General features: G+C 44.8%; 1 protein-coding gene across 1 annotated transcript in view; it reads left to right on the top strand.

The window, feature by feature from the left end:
- The first annotated feature begins 2328 nt into the window (after window positions 1-2328).
- ANO2 (anoctamin 2) overlaps window positions 2329-25269 on the top strand; it is a 257957-nt gene continuing 235016 nt past the window's right edge. Inside the window, exons 1-2 of the mRNA XM_047866504.1 lie at window positions 2329-2403; window positions 22268-22419. Coding sequence (XP_047722460.1) covers window positions 22268-22419 — 152 coding nt within the window. The 5' untranslated portion in view covers window positions 2329-2403. The remainder of the gene's footprint in view (window positions 2404-22267; window positions 22420-25269) is intronic.

Genomic DNA, 25269 nt, shown 5'->3' with positions numbered 1-25269 from the left:
TGATATGCGCTCAGTAAATATGCATCACGGCCATGGCTCTTATTTTCAGGTGTTTGCAAACTCTGGACCCTCCAAGACTTTCATACCGTGGTTCAGTCTTCATACAAAATCTTCATTTCTTCTTCCTTCTTCTCCTTTTTTAAATCATAAGCTTTCATTCCCAAAGTGGGGAGTAGGTTCTGGGTATGTGAATTACTGAATGTATTGTGCGCCCACCATTCAGAATCATAGAGATAGTCTTCACTTGCATTCTGAACACCATAAAGTGTCTCTTTATCTTCTCCATTGTCCTGTGAGCACCGTCAGTAGTCCATATACTTCAATGGGGAGAGCAGTCTTCTGGTTTGCTACCTGTTTCTCTGCCTAGCACACTGGAAAAGCCGATGGTAAGAGGCTGGATGTGAATGGCTTCCACTGTTATCTTCAACACAAAACCAAGACCAGAGAGTGGATTGATGAACACCAGCTGGTCTTTATGAATGAAGCTGGGGAATGATTTTCAAAGGGGACACCTTTTACGTGAGCGGGAATACCTTTGTCGCACGCAGAGTTGGTGTCTTCTCAGTACTGGTCTCCGTGCTTCCTGCTTCACAAAATACACCGTAATTCAGTAGAAGCCTCAGGGGGCCTAGGGGGTCAAGAAGCTACAACCACGTCTGTCTGTGGAGCACACTCACTAGGACCTGATTCCCACGCTGCCCCCTGACATCAGTAGCAGGCTGGCCAGCACACCAGCATCTTCCCACCACGGTGCACGGGTTTTAGGGGATCTCCGACAGTCATCCAATGAAGGCATGGTGCTGCCTGCTTGCTATGCTTTCTCTGCGAACACCGCGTTTGTAATGAACTCTGCAGGTGGTTTTAGAAGCTTCTCACGAATAATGGGGCTTTTGCCCATTTTTCTGACTTGTTTTGGTTTCCTTTCATTCTTTAGTGACAAAACTAATTGAATTAAGGTCAGAGGTAGTTGTTTTCTTTTTGTGTTTGTTTTGAAAACATTTTGAGGTTTTATTTGAAGATGGGGAGAAACTGATGGCTTGACATCATAATCTGACCAAAAATGTTTTAATGTTTATTATTTATTATTGAGAGAGAGAGAGAGAAAGAGAGACCTAGCAGGGGAGAGACAGAACAAGAGAGAGAGAGAGAGAGAGAGACAGAGACAGAGAGACAGAGAGACAGAGAGACAGAGAGACAGAGAGACAGAATCCCAAGCAGGCTTCTTACTGTCAGCATAGAGCCTGATGCGGGGCTCATACCCACAAACTGTGAGATCATGACCTGAGCCGAAGTCGGACGCTTAACCAACTGAGCCACCCAGGGACCCCCCCTGACCAGTTTTTATCACACACACTGTGGCCAGGGCCAAATGGATTACTAAATCAATGTGACCTAAATTTCAGATGCTCATCACTGCATTTCCTTTCCTTTATATTTTTTGGGTGAAGTCTATATACTCATGGAATTCCTTGTCCTGGGTCATAGATTCATATTCCACATTCACACTGGAGCCCTGTTCATGGTTTATGTTGATGATGTCATTTTACATTGTACTGTTTACATTATAATTATTGTTAAAAATTTTTTAATGTTTATTTATTTTTGAGAGAGAGAGAGAGAAAGAGAGAGAGAGAGAGCAAGCGCTGGGAAGGGGCAGAGAGAAAGGGAGACACAGAATCCGAAGCAGGCTGCAGGCTCTGAGCTGTCAGCACAGAGCCTGATGCGGGACTTGAACCCATGAACTGTGAGATCATGACCTAAGCCGAAGTCAGACACTTAACCAACTGAGCCACCCAGGCGCCCCTGTTTACATTATTATTTGTATCCTTACTTTGGGGCTTAGGTGAGCCACTTTTGTCATTTGAGGCTATGACCCAGCATGATAGAGCACAAATATGTGAATGGGGTGAGTTGCAGGCTGTTCACTGAATGCTAGCAAAGGTGAACTCCCTACTTGTTATGAAGACTATAATAGGGTTTTTGCAAAAATCGTAATTGCTTATGTTTCAAATCTTGGGAACATACTTGTTTTAATTCTTCTTTTCTTCTGAAGCCACCAAGCCTTCAGGGACCACACTTTGGGAACATTACCCTGTGGTTTTTGATGAGGGCCCTTCTGGAACAGAGCTGGTGACTAGATAGGGGCAGGAGGGGACAGGACCCTGGTGTTTTGTTAAAGAGAACAAACACCAGAAACTGAAGAAATGCCAGGTCGGGGCTTCTAGTTTGGGAGAGCTAGGGAAACAGGAATTTAAGCTATGTCCTTCTAAGTGTTTCCATTTCTTCTTCCTTTGTACCTTGCAGAGTAAAAGCCAGGGATCCATCTTTGTCCGGATACACGCCCCGTGGCAGGTGCTGGCCAGAGAGGCAGAGTTCTTGAAGATCAAAGTCCCCACCAAGAAAGTATGAGCATGTTTCTTCTGGGTTTGGGGGCCTCCGGAGGGTGGACTGGCTGGCAATAGTGTGGGAACAAGGCTAGGGTTTGGGGGATGAGGGTTTGTGGAGTTGAAATTGCTCTTGCCTCCCTAGGGACCCTAAGTATGGGGCAGTGATGTGGGTGGAGTGGGAAAGCAAGTTGGGGTGCAGACAGGGGCCAGGTTTGGGATGTCCCTTCACCTTGGAGCTCTCCCTGGGATGTGCTTCATGAGAAGCCAGACATTGCTCTGGTCCAGATTCTTGGTTTCTCTGTTATACTTCCTCTCTCCCTCTTCTTGAGGTCCTGACACTTCCAGGCATTTTTTTTTTTTTTTTTTTTAAGACCAGATGTAGCAATGAGAGCAGACAGCAAGCCATGTGGACTGGGTAGGCAGCATGCAGGGAGAATAGCTCCGAACTTGCTGCAAAGATCCCTATTCTGGTTGTGACTCTACCACTAAGTATTGTGTGGTGGCTTTTGCTGGTCTCCTCTGTAAAATAGAAGGTTCTTAATCAGGAGAGTTGATTAAAAGAAAACCAACTGGGGAATGTTTTTAGAATGTCGTGCCAGCCTCCCAACTCTGGGATTTTGATTCAGGTGGTTGGTATGGAATGAGGTTCTGGCACCAATATTGTGAAGAAAAAAATCCTCAGGAGGTTCTGATGTATATTTGGGTTGAGAACCACACAGTTCAGATGAGTTTTGAGGTTCCTTTCAGTTAGTATAGTTTATGTATAATTTCAAAATTCCCCCAGGGAATTCTTAGGTGAGCTTCTCCGTGTATAATAAAATCCAGCGAACATTTCCAAAGAGAAAGGAAAAGTGTCCACAGATTTACTATTCTTTTTTTGTTGTTGTTGTTGTTAGGCATTTTAGGAGAAAACAGTGGCTGTTGACTTTGGCCACTTGTGATGTTTCTCTAGGAAGGGTTCTGGGGCACATGCTACTCTAGTCTAATGAGTGATTTATAGATGATATCTCTCTCTTTCTCGGTTTCTTTGTCTCTGTCTCCCTGTCTCTCTCTCTCTCTCTCTCTCTCTCTCTCTCTCTCTCTTTCCCTTTCTCTCTCTCTCTCTCTCTCTCTCTCTCTCTCTCTCTCTCTCACACACACACACACACACACACACACACACACACAAAGTATTTCATAAGTGGTGACCTAACTTTGCAGAGATCATTTTCCTCATTCTGACCACCATCACCAGAATTTCCACCCCCATCAGGAACAGAACTGCATGTCTGTTGCTTTCTGCACTGCCACTGTTACCACCTGCCTTATCACCGTCTTCACTCTCATCACTATCCTCAGAGTCAGCAGCACCATTTTGATCAATGTCATTGTCTAGGCTTATACCGTCTTCCCTACCAATAGATCGACCGTCCCCATCAAAATTCACTCACCAAATACCAACATGTTTGCTACCCTCATGAATCCCCTACTCAAGAGGGTAAAGTCTGTGGGTTCTGTTTTTATAGGTTTATTAAGACAGACGATACCTTCGTGGCAGGTGGACACATGACAAACAATGAACAAACACAGACGTGAATATCAGCTACAGATATTCTGCCAAAAGAAGTAAATGTTTTGGGGTCACCTGCCTGAGTGTCTTGTTTTCACAAGGACCATACCAGGGCCTTTGTCCCTTCATTTGCACTGCTGCATTGTCTCCTAGTTTTGGACCTCTTGCTCCTAATCCCATTGTCCTCGAACGCAGGCGCCGTCTTTATTGTGGACCTCTACTCCTCCTCCATAGATGATTAGAGGATTTCCTGGTTTGCTGGCAACATGCCTCAAGTATCAGTCTTGGATGGAGGCTTCTGCTTCCCTCTGGTGGTGTCACAACCTGGCTAACCATTTCACTTCTCTTTCTTCTGGCTTCTAACTTTCTCTCTGCTGGCTGATCCTTGGAAAGAAGGTGAGCAAAACTCCAAAGCCCATGCTATGGCTTCTGTTTCCCAGGATGCTCCTAATAGCAGGGAAGCCAGAGACACAGAAGAAGCGTGTATCCTTCTTCTTTCCCCTTTTTGTGTCTTCTTTGCTCTCCTTGCCATCCTTCTTCCCTCTCCCTTGTACCTCTCTCTCCTGGTGTCTTTTCCTTGCCTCCCTCTCTGTTCTTGGGACATCCTACCATACCTCTCCTTTCTCTACCACCTTCCTCTCCTCCTCATTCCCAGACTCAGCCCCCAAGTAATGCCTGCCCCTGGTCTCTGCTTGTCCTTGCATAGGCTCATACCTTTGAGAGCATAGATCTGCTTAAATGACCTATTTTCCTGCAGAGTCATGTGTCCCCATACGCGTAGCCTGTTGGAACTACCATCTATAGTTTGGGTAGTACCTGCACTTGAGTTTGTAGTTGGAATGATTAGGGCAAGGACATATTACAGTGCAGCCATCTCTGAGTTTCCCTCCTTCTTTGTCTTTTTTTTTTTTTTTTTTGCATTTTAAAAGAAATCAAATATATTTGACATAACCTTGTGTAAATATAAGGCATACAACATGTAAATTGGACACATTTATATACTGTAATATGATTGCCATTGTAGAGGTAATTAGCACCTGTATCACTGTTACATAATTATTCTTTCTTTTTGGCGGTTGGAATGATTAAGTTCTAGTCTCTGGTTATAATACAACGTTGTTGTCTATATTCGCTCTACTGTGCCTTAAATCTCTATGGCTTATTTACTACTTGTTACTGGTTTGTACCCTTTAAACAGCAGCTGTTTTATCCCCCCACCCCATTCCCTGGTAACCACCATTTTACTCTCTGTTTTTATAGGTTTGGCTTCTTAGATTCCACATATAAGTGATATTACATAGTACAGTTTTTTTTTTTTCCTCTGCTTTCATTGCACTTAGCATGGTGTGCTCAAGGTTCATCTATGTTGCAAATGGCAGGAATTCTTTTTTTCTCATGGCTGAGTAAGATTCCACTGTGTACACATACTACATCTTCTGTATCCATTCATTGGTTGATGCACAGTCAGGCTGTCCCCACCCCCTTCCTTTTCCTTTTAGAAGCTGAGGGTGGTAGACACTGTGGTAGGGTCTAGAAGACCAGACTTCTAGCCTTGGTTCCATGTTTATTTGCTGTGTGACTTGGGGATGTCACTTCGTCTTCCAGAGCCCCAGTTTCTTCATCTATGATATAGGCTATAATAATACATGCCCTATTTTTTCTTAAAAGGGTGTTGTAAGACTCTAACTCCTAACTGGTGCTATGGAAGTGTAGGAGTTTATCATTGTGTCTGTGTGCTCAAATATTTTTATGTGCATTCTCGATTCCTAGCCCTTCCCCGACCCAGCCAGCTTCACTGCAGCCAACACTGATGGAGGACCTGTAGGGGGTCTTTGGAGAGACACTGAAGGGCACAGAAATAATCCATGCTCTCAGAGAGTTTACAAAGGGCTCATCAGGAATGCACATACGCAGACATCAAAGCATGAGTAAAACACTATCTCAAATGGCAACTCATTAGCACAGCACAGATCTATATGCAAATACGATGGGGCAAGGAGTCTGGGGAGAGCAAAGCCAGGTGGTGGCTCCTGGAAGGCTGCAGATATAACAGAAGGAACTTCTCCCCAAAGTTTCTGGGTCCCATACTTGACACAGGTGAACTGTGTGTCATCCTTCTGTGGGTCCAGCCACATGGCCCTGATCTTCTTTGTAGTCACAGGATGCAGTGGCTGACCTCACAGGGGATGTCATAAGCAGGAGAGGAGGTATAACTTGGTAGGCAGGGTAGGATGCATGTTTTTCAAAATCAGTCTGACAGAACCTGATCACAGGGGTGGAGGTGGGGGCTATACCCAGAGGCATGGACAGGGAGGATGAGGCAGGGAAATCTGTGCAAGGTTAGCATGGGGGCCACTGGCGTTTTCCTCCTGTTTTAGTGGGTTTGGGAAGTGACTATGATGAGAATAAACTACGTTTGCAGAGAGCCACATCCTGGTGGCGGGGGGAACGTGGAGGAAGGCTGAGGCACGGCGTGGGATCAGTTGAGCATCCTCCGGGCCGGTGGAGGTTTGTATCATAACTCAGCAGGGTCTGGAGAGACCAGGAAGATGGGGAGGAAATCACGAAATCAAGATCTCCAAACCTGGACAAATCCATAGTAACGCGTCTAGGGACTCAGAGTCCTGAACACAGATATTAACCAGGAGGGGGATCTTGGAAGGAAACATTTGTTTTCCAAGAACAACAACAGAAGAGCCAGCATTTTGTGAGGGACACTCAACCTCCGTGCACAGGAAGGGGGTGGGGAGGCCTGGCCTTTGGCCCCGGGGTAGCCTGGGAAGATTTGAAATGGGTGCCTTCTCACCTCTGCTCATTACCAAAATGGGCCTTCTAGATTGCGCTCAACATTTATGTTTCTCCCTCATTCGCCTTTTGTCCATATGAACGAACATTCCCCCCCTCTTTTACCCCTTACGTTCACTGACTCTCCAAGTGCTTCCTGCAACAGAGACAAGGCTGGAAACAGACAAGGGGGAGGTAATGGAGTCCATTCTTGTCCATGAGGTCATATTAATCTAGCCAGAATCCACCAAATTTGGAAGAAGTGATATGCCTGGGGTGGGTGAAAATCACTTTTGTCCAGTCTGTCAAAATTTATGTAGCTGTTTTGAGTAGAGAGACTGATATTGCAGGGGCTACTTTTGCTGTTCCCAGAAGCCTATGAGGACATTAGCTTATGAGTCCTTCGTAGGCAAGGAGATGCTGTTAACTTCCAGCAAGTTATATCTTTTTAGGAAATCAGGCTTAGAGCAAGCCTCATCTCCAAGACAGGAGTAATAAATGTCGTGGCAGGCTGTTGAAAGGAGTGGTGATGATATCGGATGTCTAGCATAGAGGCACACACAACACATGATAGCGGGTACTTTTACTGTTGTCGTTGTTGTTCACACGTGATGTGAATAGGGCGGCACAGTCGGCACTGAATCGGCCGACTCTTTCCTGCTGTTTCCCTTCACAGCCAGCATCTGCAGCGTTGGGGGAAACTGGACCCAGTTCCTTAAACCTGCGACGGCAGCCAGAAGCCCAGACATAGAGTCTGGGGAGAGGCGGGAACAGATGGCCTTTGCACTGTGTGCTGGGGGATTTCTGTTTCCTAGAGCATGGCTCCTTGGGGTGTCCCTAAACATAATGGTTGCATGTGTGAGACCTGTGGTGCAGTCCCTGGGAGAGTCAGCAGGAAGACTGCTCAGCCCCGCAGTGCAGGAGGGCGTCTTGAAGGCGCCCATTTCCAGGGATAGACAGCAGATGTGGCAAAAGGAGACTTGAGTTTCACTATTGGCTCTGCCCCCATGAACCTGGGGTTGATTCATATCTTACCCTATTTTGCAAAACAGGATTTTGACAGGTTACAAGCAAAATCATAAATACAAAGGGATCATTTTTTAACAAAGGGTAAATAGAAAAGAACCCTGTGATTGGGGGACAGTAAGGAAGTGCAGGGGAAATGATGACAGTAGAAATGAAAAAATAAGAGTGATTAATGCAAGTGTGACAGATTTCCCTTTGAGCTTCCTGGTAGCCAAGGAAGGAAGGACTGTGGTTCATGTAATCCATGGAGATGAGCATCTGTTTTGTCAGAGGACACAAACTTTTTCCTGTGGTTAAAGTATAATTGCAATGTAAAGGACAGAATCAATATAAGGGACGTATTTTTAGTAATGAGTTCATATAAAGTGCTGGAATGTTCTTTGCATAGCAATCTTTTAACTGCTTTTGGATAAAAGCTGAGGTTGCCACGTTAAACTGCAGTGCAAGGTGGATTGTAGTACAAAGTAATGTGTAGAAATTTCTGGTGAGTCAATGATCCAAAGAGAAAAGAGCAGAAATATCATTCATCTTTTAAGTCTCTCCATGGAATCCTTGGTTTGAGATCTCTTTTATCTACCAAACTGCATTTATTAAAGAATAGTTCATCATTTGATTTTCATTAACTGAAAATATATATAAATGCCATTAAGAAATTGGTGTTACCACACTGAACTATTAGAATTTCATCTTAAAAGCAAAGAAACTTGGCATTTTGGTTAGCTCAATGGCCCCTTAGAGGAAGATATTAATTCCATTAAGCCTTATAAATTATTAGAAGTTGTTCTCGGATACCTGCTACTGCCTCTCTAGAGATTCTGATTTGGTAACTGTGGTTTTGCAAAAGCTCCACGGGAAGACTCTCCCTCTGGCTTATGGTGTCCAGCCAGCTTCAGGTACTCTGTCCAGTCAGGACCACAGCACTTCTTGCTTCTTAGTTATCTAGAGGTGAGGCTTATATTAATCAGGTTCCTCCAGAGAAATAGAACCAATAAGACGTGTGTGTGTGTGTGTGTGTGTGTGTGTGTGTGTGTGTGTGTGTGTTATATTTATTATGAGGAATTGTTCCAAGTGATTATGGTAAGCTGATTTATGGTACCCAAGAGAGCTAATGGTATAAGTTCTAGTCCAAATGCCCATCAGGTTGGAGACCCAAGAAGAGCCCATTTCAGTTCCAGTCTGAGGGCAGGAAAAAAAAAAAAAAAACAAAACAATCAATGTCCCAGCTGAAACAAGCAGGCAGGAGAAGTTCCCTCTTAGTCAACCTTTTTGTTCTATTGAGGCCTTCAACTGATCGGATGGAGGGCCACCACATTAGGGGGGCAAACTGCTTTATTCAGTGTATCCATTCAAATTGTTAATCTCATCCAAAAACCACCCTCCGAACACACTCAGAATAATGCTGGCCAAATATCTGGGCACCCCGTGGCCAGTCAAGTTGACACATACAATTAGCCATCACAAGTGCTTGTGCTTTTAAGGTCCATAATCCTTTTTTGTATGGTATGAATAGTGTGTCCAAAAACAGGTATCCAAGCCCTAACTGTGGAACTTATGAATGCGATCTTATTTGGAAAAAGGGTCTTTGCAGATAGAATTAGGTAAGGATCTCAAGATAAGATCATCTTGGATGTTGGGTGGGCCCAAATCCAATTATTGGCTGAAAGATAATTGAGATCCACAGACACACAGGGAAGAAGACCAGGTGAAGGCAAAGGCTGTGAATGGAGGAATGCAGCTCCAAGCCAAGGTGAATGCTTGGGGCCCTCAGAACCTAAGGAAGGTTTTCCCCTTAGAGCCTTCAGAGGGGGTGGAGGCCTGTTGGCAGCCCAATTCCAGACTTGTGGCTTTCACATCTGTGAGAGCATACATTTCTGCTGTTTCAGGCCACCCACTTTGTGGTAGTTTGTTATGACAGCCCTGGGGAATGAGTATACTCTTCCTCTGGGCAGGAAGTAACAAGCCAATGATCCAAGACCTGGGTCTCAGGTAGGCTTGTGGGTTTGCTCTGTATCCCAGGAATCCACTTGGCATTTTCTAAGGTTGCTTGAAGTAGCCTTGTTCATTCCTTGATGCTGGGCTGTGGACTCCTCTGGAGGAGCCTTTTTGCAAGCATCCTCCTTCATGACCTCACCATGTCTGTGTCTGTTTCACGTTCTGCTTTTGCTTTAATGAAATCCGAAGAGACTGGAAGGGGCTCATCTTAGCATGCATGGTGGAAGGAGACCCAGTGTGGCTAAGAGCTGCTTTTCAGTTCAGCAATTATTTCCCCACTTATACTTCTGTTCCCAAAGATAATTGTTGGTTTGATTAGGTGAAAGCTTCTTTCTTCCTTGATAAGGGGTAAATAAGGATAAAGTCTGTTAGCGTGTTTTAAAGGTTGCCCATATTTCATAATTCTTATGGTTGGCTTTGAGAAGAAAGGTAGTAAAACCACTCTCAATAATATCACTCAAAATATCTGAAAATAAAAGAACTTATAACCAGAGATATAAGTTGATAAATAATTAAATTGAGTTTTAAATGTAGCTAATGCTTCTTATGCGCTGTGTTCTTTGATAAGAGCATTACATGCTTTTTGTTTTTATCTTCACAACAATATGTGGTAAGACTAGCTTTAGCTCCATTTTATAGTGAGGAAACAGGTTCACAGAGGTTAATAAGCTTCCCTAAGGTCACCTGGCATGAAGGGGTTAGACTCATTTCTTTCTGACTGCAAAGCTGTGCTCCTACTTCACTTTACTGAAACGTCCAAATTGAAGCTTGGGCTAGCATGGTCTAGAACATCATTTCTCAGAGCCTATACTCTAGAACCAGTGGTCTTTTTTTTTTTTTTTTTTTTTTTTTTAAATCATGGTCTGGGGTGCCTGGGTGGTTCAGTTGGTTGAGTATCTGACTCTTGATTTTGGCTCAGGTCATGATCCCAGGGTCATGGGATTGAGTCTTGCGTCAGTCTCTGTGCTGAGTGTGAAGCCTGCTTAAGACTTTCTCTCTCTCTCCCTACCCCTCTCACTTGTTCTCTGTCTCTCAAATCAAAAAATAATAAAAATAAAAATAATTCATGGTCTAACAGACTTTAGAAACACTAATTATTAAGTTTTTCTGACCAATTAAAAGTTCTAAGAAGACTCTTAGTCTAAGAGCGAGGTTCCACTTTAACTCTTTCCCTCTGAACACTCATAGGTTATTCATAGGTATGTTCCTAGGAATCCTGGGGAACCAGTGATCTGCAGAACATACTCTGGGAAACTCCATCTCAGATTACATACCTCTGGGATGGGACAGGTAACACATCAGAATTTTTCTCTTGTCATTGCCTGGGACTGGAACAGTGAGTTACTTAGCAGTCCTGGATGATAGCTTTCTCATCTGTAAAGTATGGAGGTTGGACCCTAACTTCTCTGTCATAGCTTTAAAATGTTGGGGTCCACACATCAGCCAAGTGACAGTTAATGAATTTGTTCATTCTTTCCCCATTGTTGATGTTAGCTGAGGGACTCCTGTGGGGTCATTCACACTCTGATTGTGTCCAAATATCTCAGAGTAAAATTGTCCCACATCTGTCACTTCTTCAAGCTGTATGCTGAATGAGGTAGTACACTTAGCATGTGGATCCCTACTCTATATCTGGGGCTGCCCTTTATCCTCGAGCCTGGTAATGTCACTGGGTTTTCTCTGAGTTCTCTTGCCCATGCCTCTCTGTGGAGCCTACATTGAGCTCCCTGATTTAGACTCTTGTCAAGAGGAGAGTACTTTACTCTCTCTTCCAGGGCCTGGAAACTTTTCACATGCTTTAAATATTTGCCTCTGGTCCTAGAATGATCTCCCCATCTTCTCTAAATACACAATAAACAATAAAGAAACACATTCTTTGCATCCCAGCCCAAATCTCACTTCCCTCCTAGACCCTCCTTTATTCCTTAAGTGGATTCTTAGTCAACCTATAGTCAGGATTTTTCTCATTTGTTAGTTTTTCCTTCTTACTCTTGTGTCTCCTAAGGTGCCACATCCCCACTCCCCCTCTGAGAACTATAGTTTGTGTTTCCTGTGTATTCCCTGCAAACTGTAGTTTCGTGTTATATAAATAATAGATGCTCAGTAAATATCAGATTGATTGGCTGATTGATGCCAGATTATCCTTGCTCCCCCAGCCCCAGGGTCTTCTTGCAGCTGTGATCTACAGTGTAATAGCAGGACTTTTAGCTCACAGCTGTGTATAGTTCATGTGATCTTCCAGAACATTCTTTTCCCTCCTCATTCAGACCAACTCCGTCCTTCATCAGGTGGTGAGCTAATTACTCTTTGGGGCTATTTTGATAGTTTAGTGAATCCTCTCTGGTGACCAGAAAGTAAAAAGCAGGAAAAACCCAATGAGCTTTGTTGAGGATGGAGAACTTATAGATTCCTGGTCACAGGGAGAAGGGTCACTGTCTACTCAGCCTTCAAGATGCCTTTCAGGGCAGATTTATTTTTATTATTATCAGCAGTAATTTTTAAATGAACCAGAACTGTTGGTGTTTACATAGGGTTGGCTGTAGGTGAGGCCTTGCCCCATGTTGCCATTTTCTGGTCCCAGACATTTGTTTTTAATGGAGGTACAGCTGAAAGGGTAGGGTTTATATTTGATATCTTTATGGGCTTTTTGGTCCATGCTCTTTGATTGGTATTTAAATAGGCTGGAAAGAGTGCAGCTTTTTATTCCTTTGGCTTTTTATTCCTTTTTGTTTTAGGTAATGCTTCTCATTTTCAAAAATAGAAATAAAATAATTGATGCCACCTAAGTGGTGTGGTTTGAGTGAGGAACCTGAGATGGCATATGGCCATGTTCTAGACATGCATATGGGCCTGGTGAGACCATATGGACCTGGCAGGCCTAGTGTTGGTCTGTTAGTGGATAAGTCTGACTCAGGGCTCAAAAACGGTGAAGAATATATGAAAATGTTATGGGAAGTGTTTTTGAATTGTTGTAGTAAGTTATTTTAAGACTCATGGTTAAAAAAATGGAAATAGGGGCTCCTGGGTGGATCAGTCGGTTAAGCGTCCGACTTTGGCTCAGGTCATGATCTCGTGGTCCGTGAGTTCGAGCCCCGCATCAGGCTCTGTGCTGACAGCTCAGAGCCTGGAGCCTGTTTTAGATTCTGTGTCTCCCTCTCTCTGACTCTCCCCTGTTCATGCTCTCTCTCTGTCTCAAAAATAAATAAATGTTAAAAAAAAAAAAGGAAATAGAAGTGGTGGCTTTCTTTTGTTAAAGCCTAGAGTCATGTCTCTCTGAACTGGGGTAACATGTGCCATACTGGGGTTGGCTGGGACCTGGTGCTGGAGGGCAGTGGATAGGTTGACCATTGAATTTATTACCCAAAGTAGGGCTCTTTGAGGGTGGAAGAGCTCCCAGTGATTATGCCAGGACTGTCCTGAGTAACTGGGATATGTGGGTGCTCTTCCAGCTTGGCCATGGCTACTCCTGAGGGTGTATGGGAAAGAGTGAGCAGAAGGGGAGAGGTGGAGAAGCAGGCAGAGGCAGTCAGCTTCTGGCACCTGGGGCTCATGGGCAGAGCTCTTCTTACCCAGTAAGAACTGGGATCAGTGACATGTTGGCTCATAACACCTGTCGAGATCTGATTGTTACTTTTTCAGGAATTTTGCAAGGTAGTAGTTAAACTATTGGTAGCTTGAAAATGGCCATGGTGGGCACTGTTTATACCATAGAAATCCACAAATGTTATAAATCAACAGCCTCTCCATTAGTTGGTAAACATTTACCAGCACTGCACCAACAAAAGCCCAAGGATGTACACTTGAGTATAAAGGCAGAGTGGGGCCACTGATGTGTGCCATGGCTGGGGCAGGGTCCAACCTGAGGGTGTTTTGTGGTTCCTGCAGTAGGCATTAAAGGGGCATTGATCAGAGAGGGGCCAGGAATAATAATGTCTATGTCAGGGACTCTGACTGGATGCCACATCTGCTGCCTCTGATACAGAAATTTATTTCCTACATCTTCCTACTTGCTGGCTCTGCTCCAGCCTCACTGGCCTCCTTGTTCTTCCTCCAGAATGCCAAGCCTTTTTCTATCTCAGGGACTCTCTGATTGCTCTTCCCTCTGCCTGGAAGACCTCTATCTACCCACAGAATTCACTCCCTCACTTCACTGGGATTTCTGTTCATATGTCCCCTCCTCGGACAGTCCTCCCTGTCCACCCTCTGTGAGGCATGCTCCCAGCAACTCTCTATGCCCTTCTCTTGTTTTTCCTCTAACAGTACCACCGGCTCCTGAGTCATGTATTTGTGTTCTTGTTTGATTATCTGTGTCCACACTGCACTGGAAGCTCCATGAGGGCAAGGATTTGGCTTTATGATACAGGTAGCACCTAGAAGGGGCATGGAATAGAGCAGGCATGAAACCAGTATGTGTTAATGATGAAAGAATGGGTCACACATACCAGACCTAATCTGTGGTGGCAACTGGATACAGACTGATGCTGAGTGGGCTCTGAGGCCCATTTGAGGGCATTAAGAAGGATTCCTGTCATTCCATAGGGCTGTCTACATGGGTGGGGCTGGCAGCACATGTACCATATTATCCATTCCTGCTCTGGGTTTTCAGTTGCCCCTTCAGTTGCCAAAAAACATTTGGGAAAAGTCTAACTGTAGCTAGAATGGGGCTAGGTTGTATATAGGGGGTCCTAGCCTTTTGGAAGGCCCATTTTTCATCTACCCACCCATCCACACACCCACTCACCCATGCATCCACCCATCTGTCCGTCTGTCCATCTGTCCATCCATCCATCCATCCATCCATCCATCCATGCATCCATCCAATGGATACCTATTGAGTATCACTATACTCTGCTGAGGGCAGGTGATTCAGTGGTGACCACACTGGTCTTGGCTCCATTGGCTTTGGCATGGTGAAGACTCAGAAGTTAGAGAGCTGTATGAGCTGGGAGGCACCCACAGAAGAAAAAGAGCGGGGTGGACAGAGCCAACCAGAGGAAACTAATTTAGGCGGCGGGGGGGGGGGGGGTGGTGGAGGGAGGGTGAGGGAAGGCGCCATTTGAGCTTAGACTTGAGGGCCAGGTTGGGGTTTGGCAGGTGGGGAGGACAGGTGAGAACCTTCTCAGGAGAGGGAAGGACAGGTCATCAGCCCCAAGGTAAGGAACCCCCAGCCTCTGTGGGGAACTGAGAGGAGGCCATTATGCATATAGTGGGAGGCAGGAGGTGCAGCTTATAGGGGATTTGTCAGCCATGTAAGTAGTTTGGATTTTATCCCGTATTTTTAAAGTCAGCAAACATTCATTCATGTGTAGAGTACATACCAAAATGGAATTAAAAACCATAAATGAATATAGAGCTAGACAAAGGAGAATGTGCATTTTGTAGTATCACTTTCCAGGCTCAGTATTGCTTCAGACAGGAAATTTACCCGTAAGCATAGGTAGGGATGAAGAGACTGGTTAGCTTCTGTTGTTGGTGTCACACAGAGTCTCCCTGTGGGATCTAGGATGCGGCTGGTCTTGGGGATTCTGGTGCTGTTGGCATTTTGGTGAATAGCTTAACACTCACACACACAGGTAAATGCTTATGCGTGGGAGTCCTTGAATCTGATACAGAGTGTGCACGCATGCGTGTGTACGTGTGCGTGTGTATCCCTCCCTCTGCCCTCTCAGGCACCAGCACGCGGGATAAGAACATGGGGGCAAATTCTGCTGCATCTATAGCTTCCCTTTCTCATAACTTCTTTAGTCCAGAGCCTTCTGCCCTTGTCGGCTAGTGGCTTGTGGTGCCATGCTCCACACTGACTTCTCAGTGTGCCCGAGCCTTTTGACATTAAAGGTCAGGAAGTGGGTGTGATGCTGATCTTCAAGCCCTAGCCTTAAGGCAAGTGAGATGTCATCAATTGTAATAGTTGACCTTCAATTATCTAGTGACTAGGAGGAGCAGAGGAAAGCATAAATAGATGAAAAGAGGCAGACTTTTGGGGTCATGGGATATAAGCAGACACACATGCTCACAGCGGGGCTCACTGTCCATCTTGATGCCTGGTTTGTGCTCTTCCCACTGACTTTTCCTACGAGTTGTAAGGAGAGGCCTTCTTAGGTCACTACAGGTGAGTGACTCACAGATGATCAAGATTATATCATTTATAGCTCTTATTGTTGCACCTTCTCCTTGATCTCTGGGGTCATTGGACCTCTTCATGTTTGTATGGTACTGGGCATGTTAGTAAAACTTTCTGTGCCTTGGTTTCTTTATCTGTAGAATGGGGACAGTATTATGTATCTGTTCATGATAGACATCACCATAGCCTTGGTTCCTTGCATCCCTGGAGGGAACATGATTCCAATGCAGGAAGGAAACAAATCAGTCCTGAGACCACAGTGCTGTGCCCCTCTGGAGGGGAGAGGCAGAGGGAGACAAAGGGGGGAGAAAGAAGTAAGGAAAGAAGGGATCTCGGTAAACCTCTTAGACTATGACAATGAGGCCAAAGTGAGCTTTTATGAGAACCACATTTGAGCCCTGGAATAAAAAATAAGAGCAACATACTTTAAAAATTATTTATGATTTTAAGCACATGAAAGGCGTATCATGTACCCAAGGAGGGCATAATGGGGAACAGCTGGCTAACATGTGTCTTGCCATTTCTGAGGATGTTCATAATTCTCTGATGTCCAAGAATAACAGTAATAACGAGGCCGCCGCTGAGCATATTAATGACAATAAAGAGGGTCGGGGTGCCTTTCCTGGATCCTGCTGGACACAAGAGAAGAAAGAGCCTGGCTTATTGGGTTTGGTGGGACCGAAAGGGAACTCCAGCCTGCTTCCTTCTTGGGGGATCATGGGGCCCTTCCACGGATCAAAGGTTGAAGGAAAGAGCCTGGATGGGGAGGGGGGGGAGTCAGGAAACCTGGGTTTCAGGCCTGGTTTCACCAGCGACTCTGGCAATTCCTTGCGTCTGAGTCTGTTTTCCTGTCTGTTAGGTAGCGATGCTAATGCTACTTGGCAAGCACACTTGCAGAGTGTTCATGGGGCCCAATGAAGTGGTGCCTACAGAAGTGCTGGGCACATTGCAAAGCATTCTGTTTTGGAAGGGTCATCACCAGCTTTGTGCTTCTTCAGCACTTGGCAAATCAACCACCAAGCTCAGTGCCTGCATCTAGGAGGTGCCCACGATGTTGAAACATAGAAACATCACGAGTGTTTCTTTTTCATTAAATGTTTAAAGCTGTACACTGTTGGACAGGACTTTCCAAGGCATTTAGTCCAGTTCTTTCTTTTATGATTTTTGAAGTGGATCTGGAGCAGTGCATGGTCTAGGGCTAATGATCCCCCACTACCGAGTCAACCTGAGTACTCTTCCCAGTGCTCTGTGGATGATGAGATTTTCCATTCTGCCTGATGGGAAGAGGTGCTATTTTCAGTCCTTTTAGATGATTCTTTCTCCAGGCTCAGCTAGGTCCCTCGCACCTGTGCAGTCAAATGGTCACAGGGGACCTTCTGCAGCTCTCTGGAGCTCCTTGTGAAGCTCTCTCCTCTGGGCTACCCTGTCCTGTGAACTCCATTTGCCTTGGCCTCCCCAGACTTCCAGCTCTGTCTCCTCAGCTCAGGGGTTCAATGGGCCCCACTTGTCTTCCCTTCCTGTCCCTTGGCTGAGAACCTCTGTCAAGGCAGTGAGCTGGAGCCATCCCAGGAGCCATCTTGCTTGTTTCCTGTCTCCTAGGAACTTTGTTGCCTGATAGCCAGTATCTTGAAAACCACAGTCTCTATCCATTGGGGCTGCTATAATGGAATACCATGGACGGGGTGGCTTATAAACAAGAAAGTGGGCGTGGAATTCTTTCTCAGATTTCTGGAGGCTGGAAGTCTTAGACCAGGGTGCCATTGTGGTCAGGTGAAGGACCTCTTCCTCGTTCCTAGCTGGTACTTCTCACTGTGTCCTCGCGTGGCAGAAGGGGCTCCACCCTCATGATCGAATCACTTCCCAAAGGCCCCACCTTCTAATATCATCATATTGGGCACTAAGGATTTCAAAATATGAATTTTGGGAGAACACAGCAATCATTATTTCATGTTTTTTTGTTTGTTTTCGTCTGGGTGTCTTGGTTGTTTCTGATAGGGTAAATCTGGTCCATTTTACTCCATTGTAGTGGGAAGTGGGTATTCCCTAGTTCTCTCTTTAGAGGTTAAGAACCTGAGAGGGAGAGTGGCTTGCCTAAAGTCATACAGCTCCTTGGTGTCAGCAAGGACCAGGACCCAGGTCATTCACTCAGTAGATGTTATTGTGTTCCTGCTGTGGACCAGGCACACAGGGTTTGGTCCCTGCTCTCCAGAAGTCTATAGTCAGTTAGGGAGACAGGCAAGTGAGCCGAGAATTAGAGAAGAACATGATAAACTTCATGACGCAGGCATTTGTTCACAGGATACTGAAGAAGCATGACGAGAAGTGAGCAGCCAAGGAAGTTTTTCTGGGCAAGTTGATCCTTAAGCCTAGTGGTAAAGGAGAAGTAGGAGTAGTCCAGATGAAAAGGAAGGGAAGAAGTTTCAGGAATAGGTACAATGCTCAGGCAGGGAGCAGGGTCCTTTGTCCTGTGAGCTTATGTGTCCCTGGCATTGTGCCATGGGTTCACCCACCTGTGTTTTATTGTGAGTACATGTCTGGCTTCATCCCCCACGAGCCCCTGAAGTCTGGGAAATCTCTTTCCAATGTAAGTCGATCAGATCTTTCAGCCTGGACATGACCATGTGGGGTCTTGGTCAGTGCTGTGGAGTGGATGTTACTTTGATGTTTCTGGTGAGACTCTCCTCCACGTTTTACATTTTTCCTGGAGGCGGATGATATTGCTTTCAGTGATTTGGAGTACCCCCATCAGGAAACAGTCGAAAGGTATCCTGGGCCCATGCCTGGTCCCTCTGAAGACATACCATAGGTGCCTACTCCTTTTAGCCCGTTTCTCTAAGTGAGCTCTACCAGACCCACTGCAGGGTGAGCGTGAAGAACTACGTGGAGGTTCTCAGCTAACCTTCTGCCAGAACAAAGCCCTGACACAGTTGCTGGGTTATTAATCTGTACCTGTTGAATACGGGCATTCCTGGCCTCTGCCGAGGCTGGGCTCCCAAGTGCCTTTGCAGTTGGTGGGGACAGGGAGGGAAGCTGTTCAGCCAGCCAGAGTCTTTAGTATTTTAGCTTGACTCTCCAATCCCATTTATTTCTACCAGGCCTGTTACCTTGTGGCTGTTCCGTCCCCAGCCTGGGCTCCTCCAGTGGCAGCAACTGCCATCATCAATGCTGGTTTCCCCCCAAATTTATCATTCATTCATTCATTCATTCATTCATTCATTCAAAGACAGGAAACAGTTTGGACGGTATCCTGCCTTCATGGAGATCATGGTTTGGTAAGGCAGCCGGACATTAATCAAATAATCATTCAAGTGAATGTAAAATTACAACTGCAGTAAGTGCTACGAAGGAGAGGAATTTGGGCCCATGAAATACTGTGAAGGTAGGACTTGACCTTGTCTGGAAGCCAGGAAGGACTTTCTTTAGGAAGTGACGATTAAGGGAGGCATCAAGTGTGAACAGAGTTGGCGGGGGGGCAGGGAGTAGATGCAGAGTGTCGAGGGCTCAGAATGTTGGGAAAACTGCAAGAGGGCCAGCAGTTGGGTGCAGTGAGCAGGGGACTATGGGGACTCCTGTGGGGTCCCATGGGCTGTGTTAAGAACTTTGTTCTTTATCATTAGAGCAATAGAACTTTGAAGGCTTTTTCATAGGGAGGTTGAAGGCTTCCCAGACTAGGAGAGTCTGGGAAGGTAGTAATGGAGAGAAGTGGACAAAGAAGAAATACCCTGGTGGGTCTGAGTCTGTCATTCCAAGGCATCTGGAAGACAGAGTCCATCAGCTTCCCTCCTGTTTGGAAACTTTAATTTCCATGCACATGCCATTGAAAGACACATGGTGATGGGTATGATTAGCACATTGCAATCTCAGTGCAGGACACGTGCCTGGTCAGCACCTGCCCCAAATGACCTGTGAGATGTGTTCTGGGACTGCATGAGGGGGCCATTGCTCTGTCCCCGTCCCTCCAAGCTCAAAGATTCCTGAGGGATGAGCTCTTTGCATTGCAGTGACCAATGTGTGCGGAGAGACTTGGCAGGATGCTTAAGAACTTAATGACAATGGAGGCATGATTATAAGTGGCACACTATTTTTTCCCCCCATGATAACTCACATTTTAGCAAACAAAGCAGTAGAGTAGAATAGTCAAGAACACAGGCTTTGCCAGGGGATTCAGATACTCCAGTTATTACCTGGTTTACACTATCTGGGTACTCCAAAGAATCAGGCCATGTAACCCTTCTTCAATCCAGCTTGAACTTTTCTACTTTCTTGTTTGTCTAGAATGTTTTTGCCTGCATCTGTTCAAGCCTTATTCATTCAAAGTATTCATAAGGTAATGTTAATAGAAGTGCGATCAAACAAGATAAAGCATGTGTAGAAAATGAAACAAATGCCCATCAATAGGGGAATGACTAAACAAATTAGGATTCATGTCTGCTGTGTAATATTACACATTCATTAAGGTAGTTCTATGTGAACTGACCTGGAAAGGTAATATATCTGTGATATATTGCTAAATGAAACAGGAAAATTGTGGAACCATACATGAAACAGGATCATAGTTGGATTTAGAAAGGAATGTGTATGGAAAAAGTTAGGATGAAACATACTCCAAGTTGTTAATAGAGATTTCCTCTGGAAAGGATGGTGGGATTCGGCTGGAAATGAAATTGAACTGTTCACATACAGTTAATGTACTTTTATGGTTTGAGTTTGCTTGTTTACTAGAACTGTGTTAATTTTGTAATTGAAATAAAATCAAAATGCATCAAAAAACTTGTTAGAAGAAATAAATAAACCATGGTTCTATTTCAGTTGTTAGATTGGGGACGTTCTTCCCCTCCCCCTAATTTATTATTTTATTAAAGAACAAAATGATAGCAAGAGAAAGTTACCTTTCTGTGAAAGCTCAACAAAAATGCTATTCCCCAATGAAACATGTTTCTGATTCCTCAATTGGATGTGCTGTCTCCTTTCTTTGAACCCTCAAATACTTTGTGTGGCTTTTGCGGCATTTAACTCTGTCTACCTTGTATTTCATACCTGTTTTACTGCCTATCTAGATTTAAGCCACTGGATGGATGTCATGATAGAGAAGAAAATCAGCTTTCAAGTTAGAAGATCTGGATGTTGGCCCTTGTTCTGGTTTTCTAGCACAACGTGACAAATGAGCTCAAACGTAGTAGCTGAAAACATAGTCACTTTTTCCTTTCTTATGAGTTTATGGTTAGGAACTTGAGCAGAGCTGGGCTGGATGATTCTTCCACTCATATGGTATTGAGTTGTGTCCCTTGGTGGAATTTAGCTGGGGGTTGACCTGGACAGGAAGGTCCAAGAAGACTTCCTTCATATGGCTGATGCATGGCCAGGCAGCTGAAAGGCCGGGTCCAGCTTAAGTCCTTTGTCTTTCTGAGCGAATGCTCTTACCTTCCCATGGGCTTCTTCCTGGTGGCTCCGGACTTTGAGACAAAGGCAAACCAAACAGAAGCTGCCTGTCTTCTAGAGGATGCAACCAGCAGAGTGTCTCTTCTGCTGTACTGATTAAGCATCTACAGAGCCCACTCAGATTTAAGAGGGTGGGAACAGAATAGTGCTTCTTGAAAGGAAAATTTGTATGAGAAATTTGTGGCCACCTTTAATCTGTCACAGCTCTGCTGTAAGTGCAGCCTCCATGTCTCAAGGACTACATCTATCAATTAAAAAGAACAAGATCTGTAATGTATGCAAAAACACCCTATGCATTATAAAAAGCTATGTGTACTATATATATATCAATAATTATCTTGATACTAACTCTGTATCTTACTCAAGGCAGGTATTTTCTAGAGGTTTAGTACTTTGAAAACAGACTCATCTATCAGCTAATTCCCAAGAGGAACACACAAAGAAAGTGATGTGGGGCATGGTGTAGTTGCAGAGTACAGACTTTGACTAGGTTGACATGAGTTAAATCCAAGCTGTCACTCAGTTACTATCTGTGTGACCTTTGTTGGCTCATTGCACCTTTCTGAGCCTTAATTTCCTCCTCATAGTATGAGAGTAGTATTTACTGAGCTGGGTTTCTGTGTGTATTGGAGCTAATTTGTGTGGAGCACTTAATATGGCAACTGTCACATAGTAGGTCTTCTGTTTCTCTTAAGATGATGTAACAAAGTCATATAGCAAATTTGGCCTCCTCGCTGGTTTCTCTGCATTGGTTACTCCATCCGCAGAGATGACCGAGACAGGGTCGAGAGCCCACACCTTTGTGAAAGCAGCAGGGAAGGGAGGGCTCCACTTGTCTCTCCCAGTCTCCTCCTCTTTCCAGAGTGTCCCTCGCTGGGGGTTTGGTGCCCCGTGCAGCTGTGGTTGTAGTCATTCTTCTCTCGGTTGGATGCGGTCTCCTTTTTAGGCCTGTGGCTTTGCCTTTTGTAGATGTATGAGATCAAATCAGAAGGCAGCATCACGAAGAAGTTCAACGAGCTTCTGCAGAAGCTGAGCTCGCCCCTGAAACCTAGAGTTCCAGAGCACAGTAACAACAAGATGAAAAATCTCTCCTACCCATTCTCCAGGGAGAAAATGTATCTGTAAGTATGGGAGCTGTTGGGGTAGGGATGTGGCAGGGGATGGGAAGGGAAATCAAATACCACTCAGTGTCTCAGCTCCCACAGTGAGTGCCCCACAGCCTGGGAGATAGGGGAGGAGGCATACTCTCATGGTGAAATGTTCCCTGCATCTGCTTTCTGAATCCCCTTCCCTAAATGAGATTATCCCAAAGAGCTCCCCAACATGTGTCCAGTGGCTCATGGAGCACCCACCATTTTAGTCATGTTGCATGATGGATGGAAAATCATGGAGCACAGAGCCATAAACTTTGGGGTTCAGTGAGAAAATGGTCAGATACCTGTTTGCCTTCTGTGAGGAAACCATTCTGCCCAGTTCCTAGTCTAATAGGGTTTCAACATATTGTGATAAACCAGAGAGAAGGAGAATAAAGTTTCTGGATTTTTGTATTCCCATCTGCATACTCATGTACCCACTGACTCTGAAGAGATGCCCACCCAGATCCCCCCTAGGGAGGGGGGCGGGATAAGAGCTCTTCACAGGGATGGCCATTTGGGAAACCTTTGGAAGAATGAGTCATGGTTGGGAAGTGAGAGATGGAGCATGAGTTCTGTTGTAGGTGCTGATGGGAGAATAAGAGTGTCAGGATTAAGAGAGGGAAAGCAAGGACCAAAGATAGGTAGAGGAGATAGAAGAATCTGTCCCTTTTGGGGAGATGGCATTCCCAAAGCTGTGTTTCTGGTGTTGATTGGATAACATCTCCTACCCATTTTTTGCCGTATTAGATAATAATTCAATACACATGTATTTACTGTTCGTTTTGCATGTATTTTCTCATTGAATCATTATTCCCCTCATGATTCTGGTCCCAATTCTGGTCACCAATTCCAATGTGTGTGCCGGTCTTCCCATCCACCAAGGAATTCTTTGACATCCTGCAATTCCACACAGTTCTGACACTACCTACCCTTGGAGAACATTACATTTCCCAGGTTGAGGGCTCAGTGCAACAAGACTGCCCTCCACCTCAGATACCAATCACAAGTCCAAGGTGTTCCCTGTGCTTCTGACTGGCTGGCTGTAGATCAGAGGTTCCCATGACCTCCTCTTCAGGTTTGATTAACTTGCTAGAGGAGCTTACAGAACTCAGAAAACTGATTTACTCACTAGATTACTAATTTATTACAAAGGATATGAATCAATGGCCAGATGAAGAGATACATAAAGTGAGGTTCTGAATGAAGGTGCTTGTGTCTTTGTGAAGCTTGGGGCCCGCCATGCGGGCACATGGAGGCATCCTAGTTCCCCAGCCTGGGTACTCTGCAAGCTCTTTCCTTTGGGGTTTTTCTAGAGGCTTCCTTATGTAGCCATGGTTGATTAAATCACGGGCCATTGGCTACTGATTTAACCTCTAACCCCTCTCACCTCCCCAGAAATCAGGGGTGGGACTGAAAGTTCCACCCTCTATTCAAGGTTGGTTCCTCTGGCAATCAGCTCTCTCTCCCCCACCTCCCTTCCACCTTTAGGGGATTTCCAAAAACCACCTCATTGATAAAAGCCTAGTTGTGGCTGAAAGAGGCTTGTTAGGAATAACAAGACACCCATTTCACCTTTATGGCTCTGAAAATGATTTCAGGAACTGAGGACAGGAGACCAAGTATTATGACAAAACATGTTCCCATTGCCCTTATTGTTCAGAAAATTCCAAGGAATTTGGGAGCTATGAGTCACGAGCCCTGGATGAAGACTAAAAGATGTATTTAGCATAAGTCACAATGTCACCCTGCCTCATGAGATGGCCATTCAGATATAATGGTGTCTCATAGAGAGGAAACTAAGGTCGGGGATCTGTTCAAGTTCACACAGCATTAAGTGGCTGAACTGGGACTGGGACTGGCACATTGACCTACTGGCTGCTGGGGTTTTTTGTTTTTTGTTTTTTGGTTTTTTTTGGTGCTCTGTGTCTCTTCCATGCTTCCCCTTCCTTGGGTCTGCATGCTGGTGCTGGCATCTGAACTGCCATCTCCCATGCATCTCCATTCATTCAGTGCCTGTGACCCTTCAAATCCAGTTCCTAGACACCTCCATCTGGAAGAATCTTCTGTCCTTCCCGCCCAAAATAAGCTCTCCATCCTCTGAATTGTTAGAGCAATGGTCTACCTACTATCATGTTCTACTCTTCATTGGTTACTAGGAAACACATGCACCCAAGTGATGGGGGCTCCGGGGGAGCTGGGAGCACATTCCAGGCATCTGCACCCTGAGCACAGTCAGATCTACACAGGTGTTCTTTTTAGCGAAAAGGTCACAGTGTGAAGTGGAGAACAGACGCGGGCCTTCCATAATTAAGAGTTTGGTAGCTAACTGATGTGACAGTAGTGACAATATTAAATGAAAGTTTGAAAAACAAAGCCTTATCATCCCAGCACCAGGAAACTATACTCTTTCTGGTGGTTGTTATATTGTTTACTCTCTTTGTCCATACACAGGAATCCTTTCTACATACTTTCATGTTTAAAACATATCATAGTATAATATTTTCCTATCAGTCTAAAATTTTCTACTTAGGATGTTCTCATAATTATAATTTTCAGTGACTGCATGATAATCCACCCTGTTGATTTTGGAATTTCATTTTATGTCCACTATCCTTATTGTCAGTAACTTTGCAACGAACATTTTTATTTATGGAACTTTTTTCTTCCATTGAATTTATATTTCCTAGGATTCATTTCTGTGATCAGTTCTCACAATTACTAGGTCAAAAAAAATTATAAACACTGTGTGTGTGTGTGAGCATGTGTGAATATGTGTGTCTCACACATCTTGCTGTGTTGCTTTCTCAAGGTTTGCTCTGGCCTGAGGTGACAGTA

This window comes from Prionailurus viverrinus, chromosome B4 (genome assembly GCF_022837055.1).
Source record: "Prionailurus viverrinus isolate Anna chromosome B4, UM_Priviv_1.0, whole genome shotgun sequence".
Taxonomy (NCBI): Eukaryota; Metazoa; Chordata; class Mammalia; order Carnivora; family Felidae; genus Prionailurus; species Prionailurus viverrinus.
Note: the sequence above shows the minus strand (reverse complement) of the source record. Positions and strands in the feature narration are given on the sequence as shown.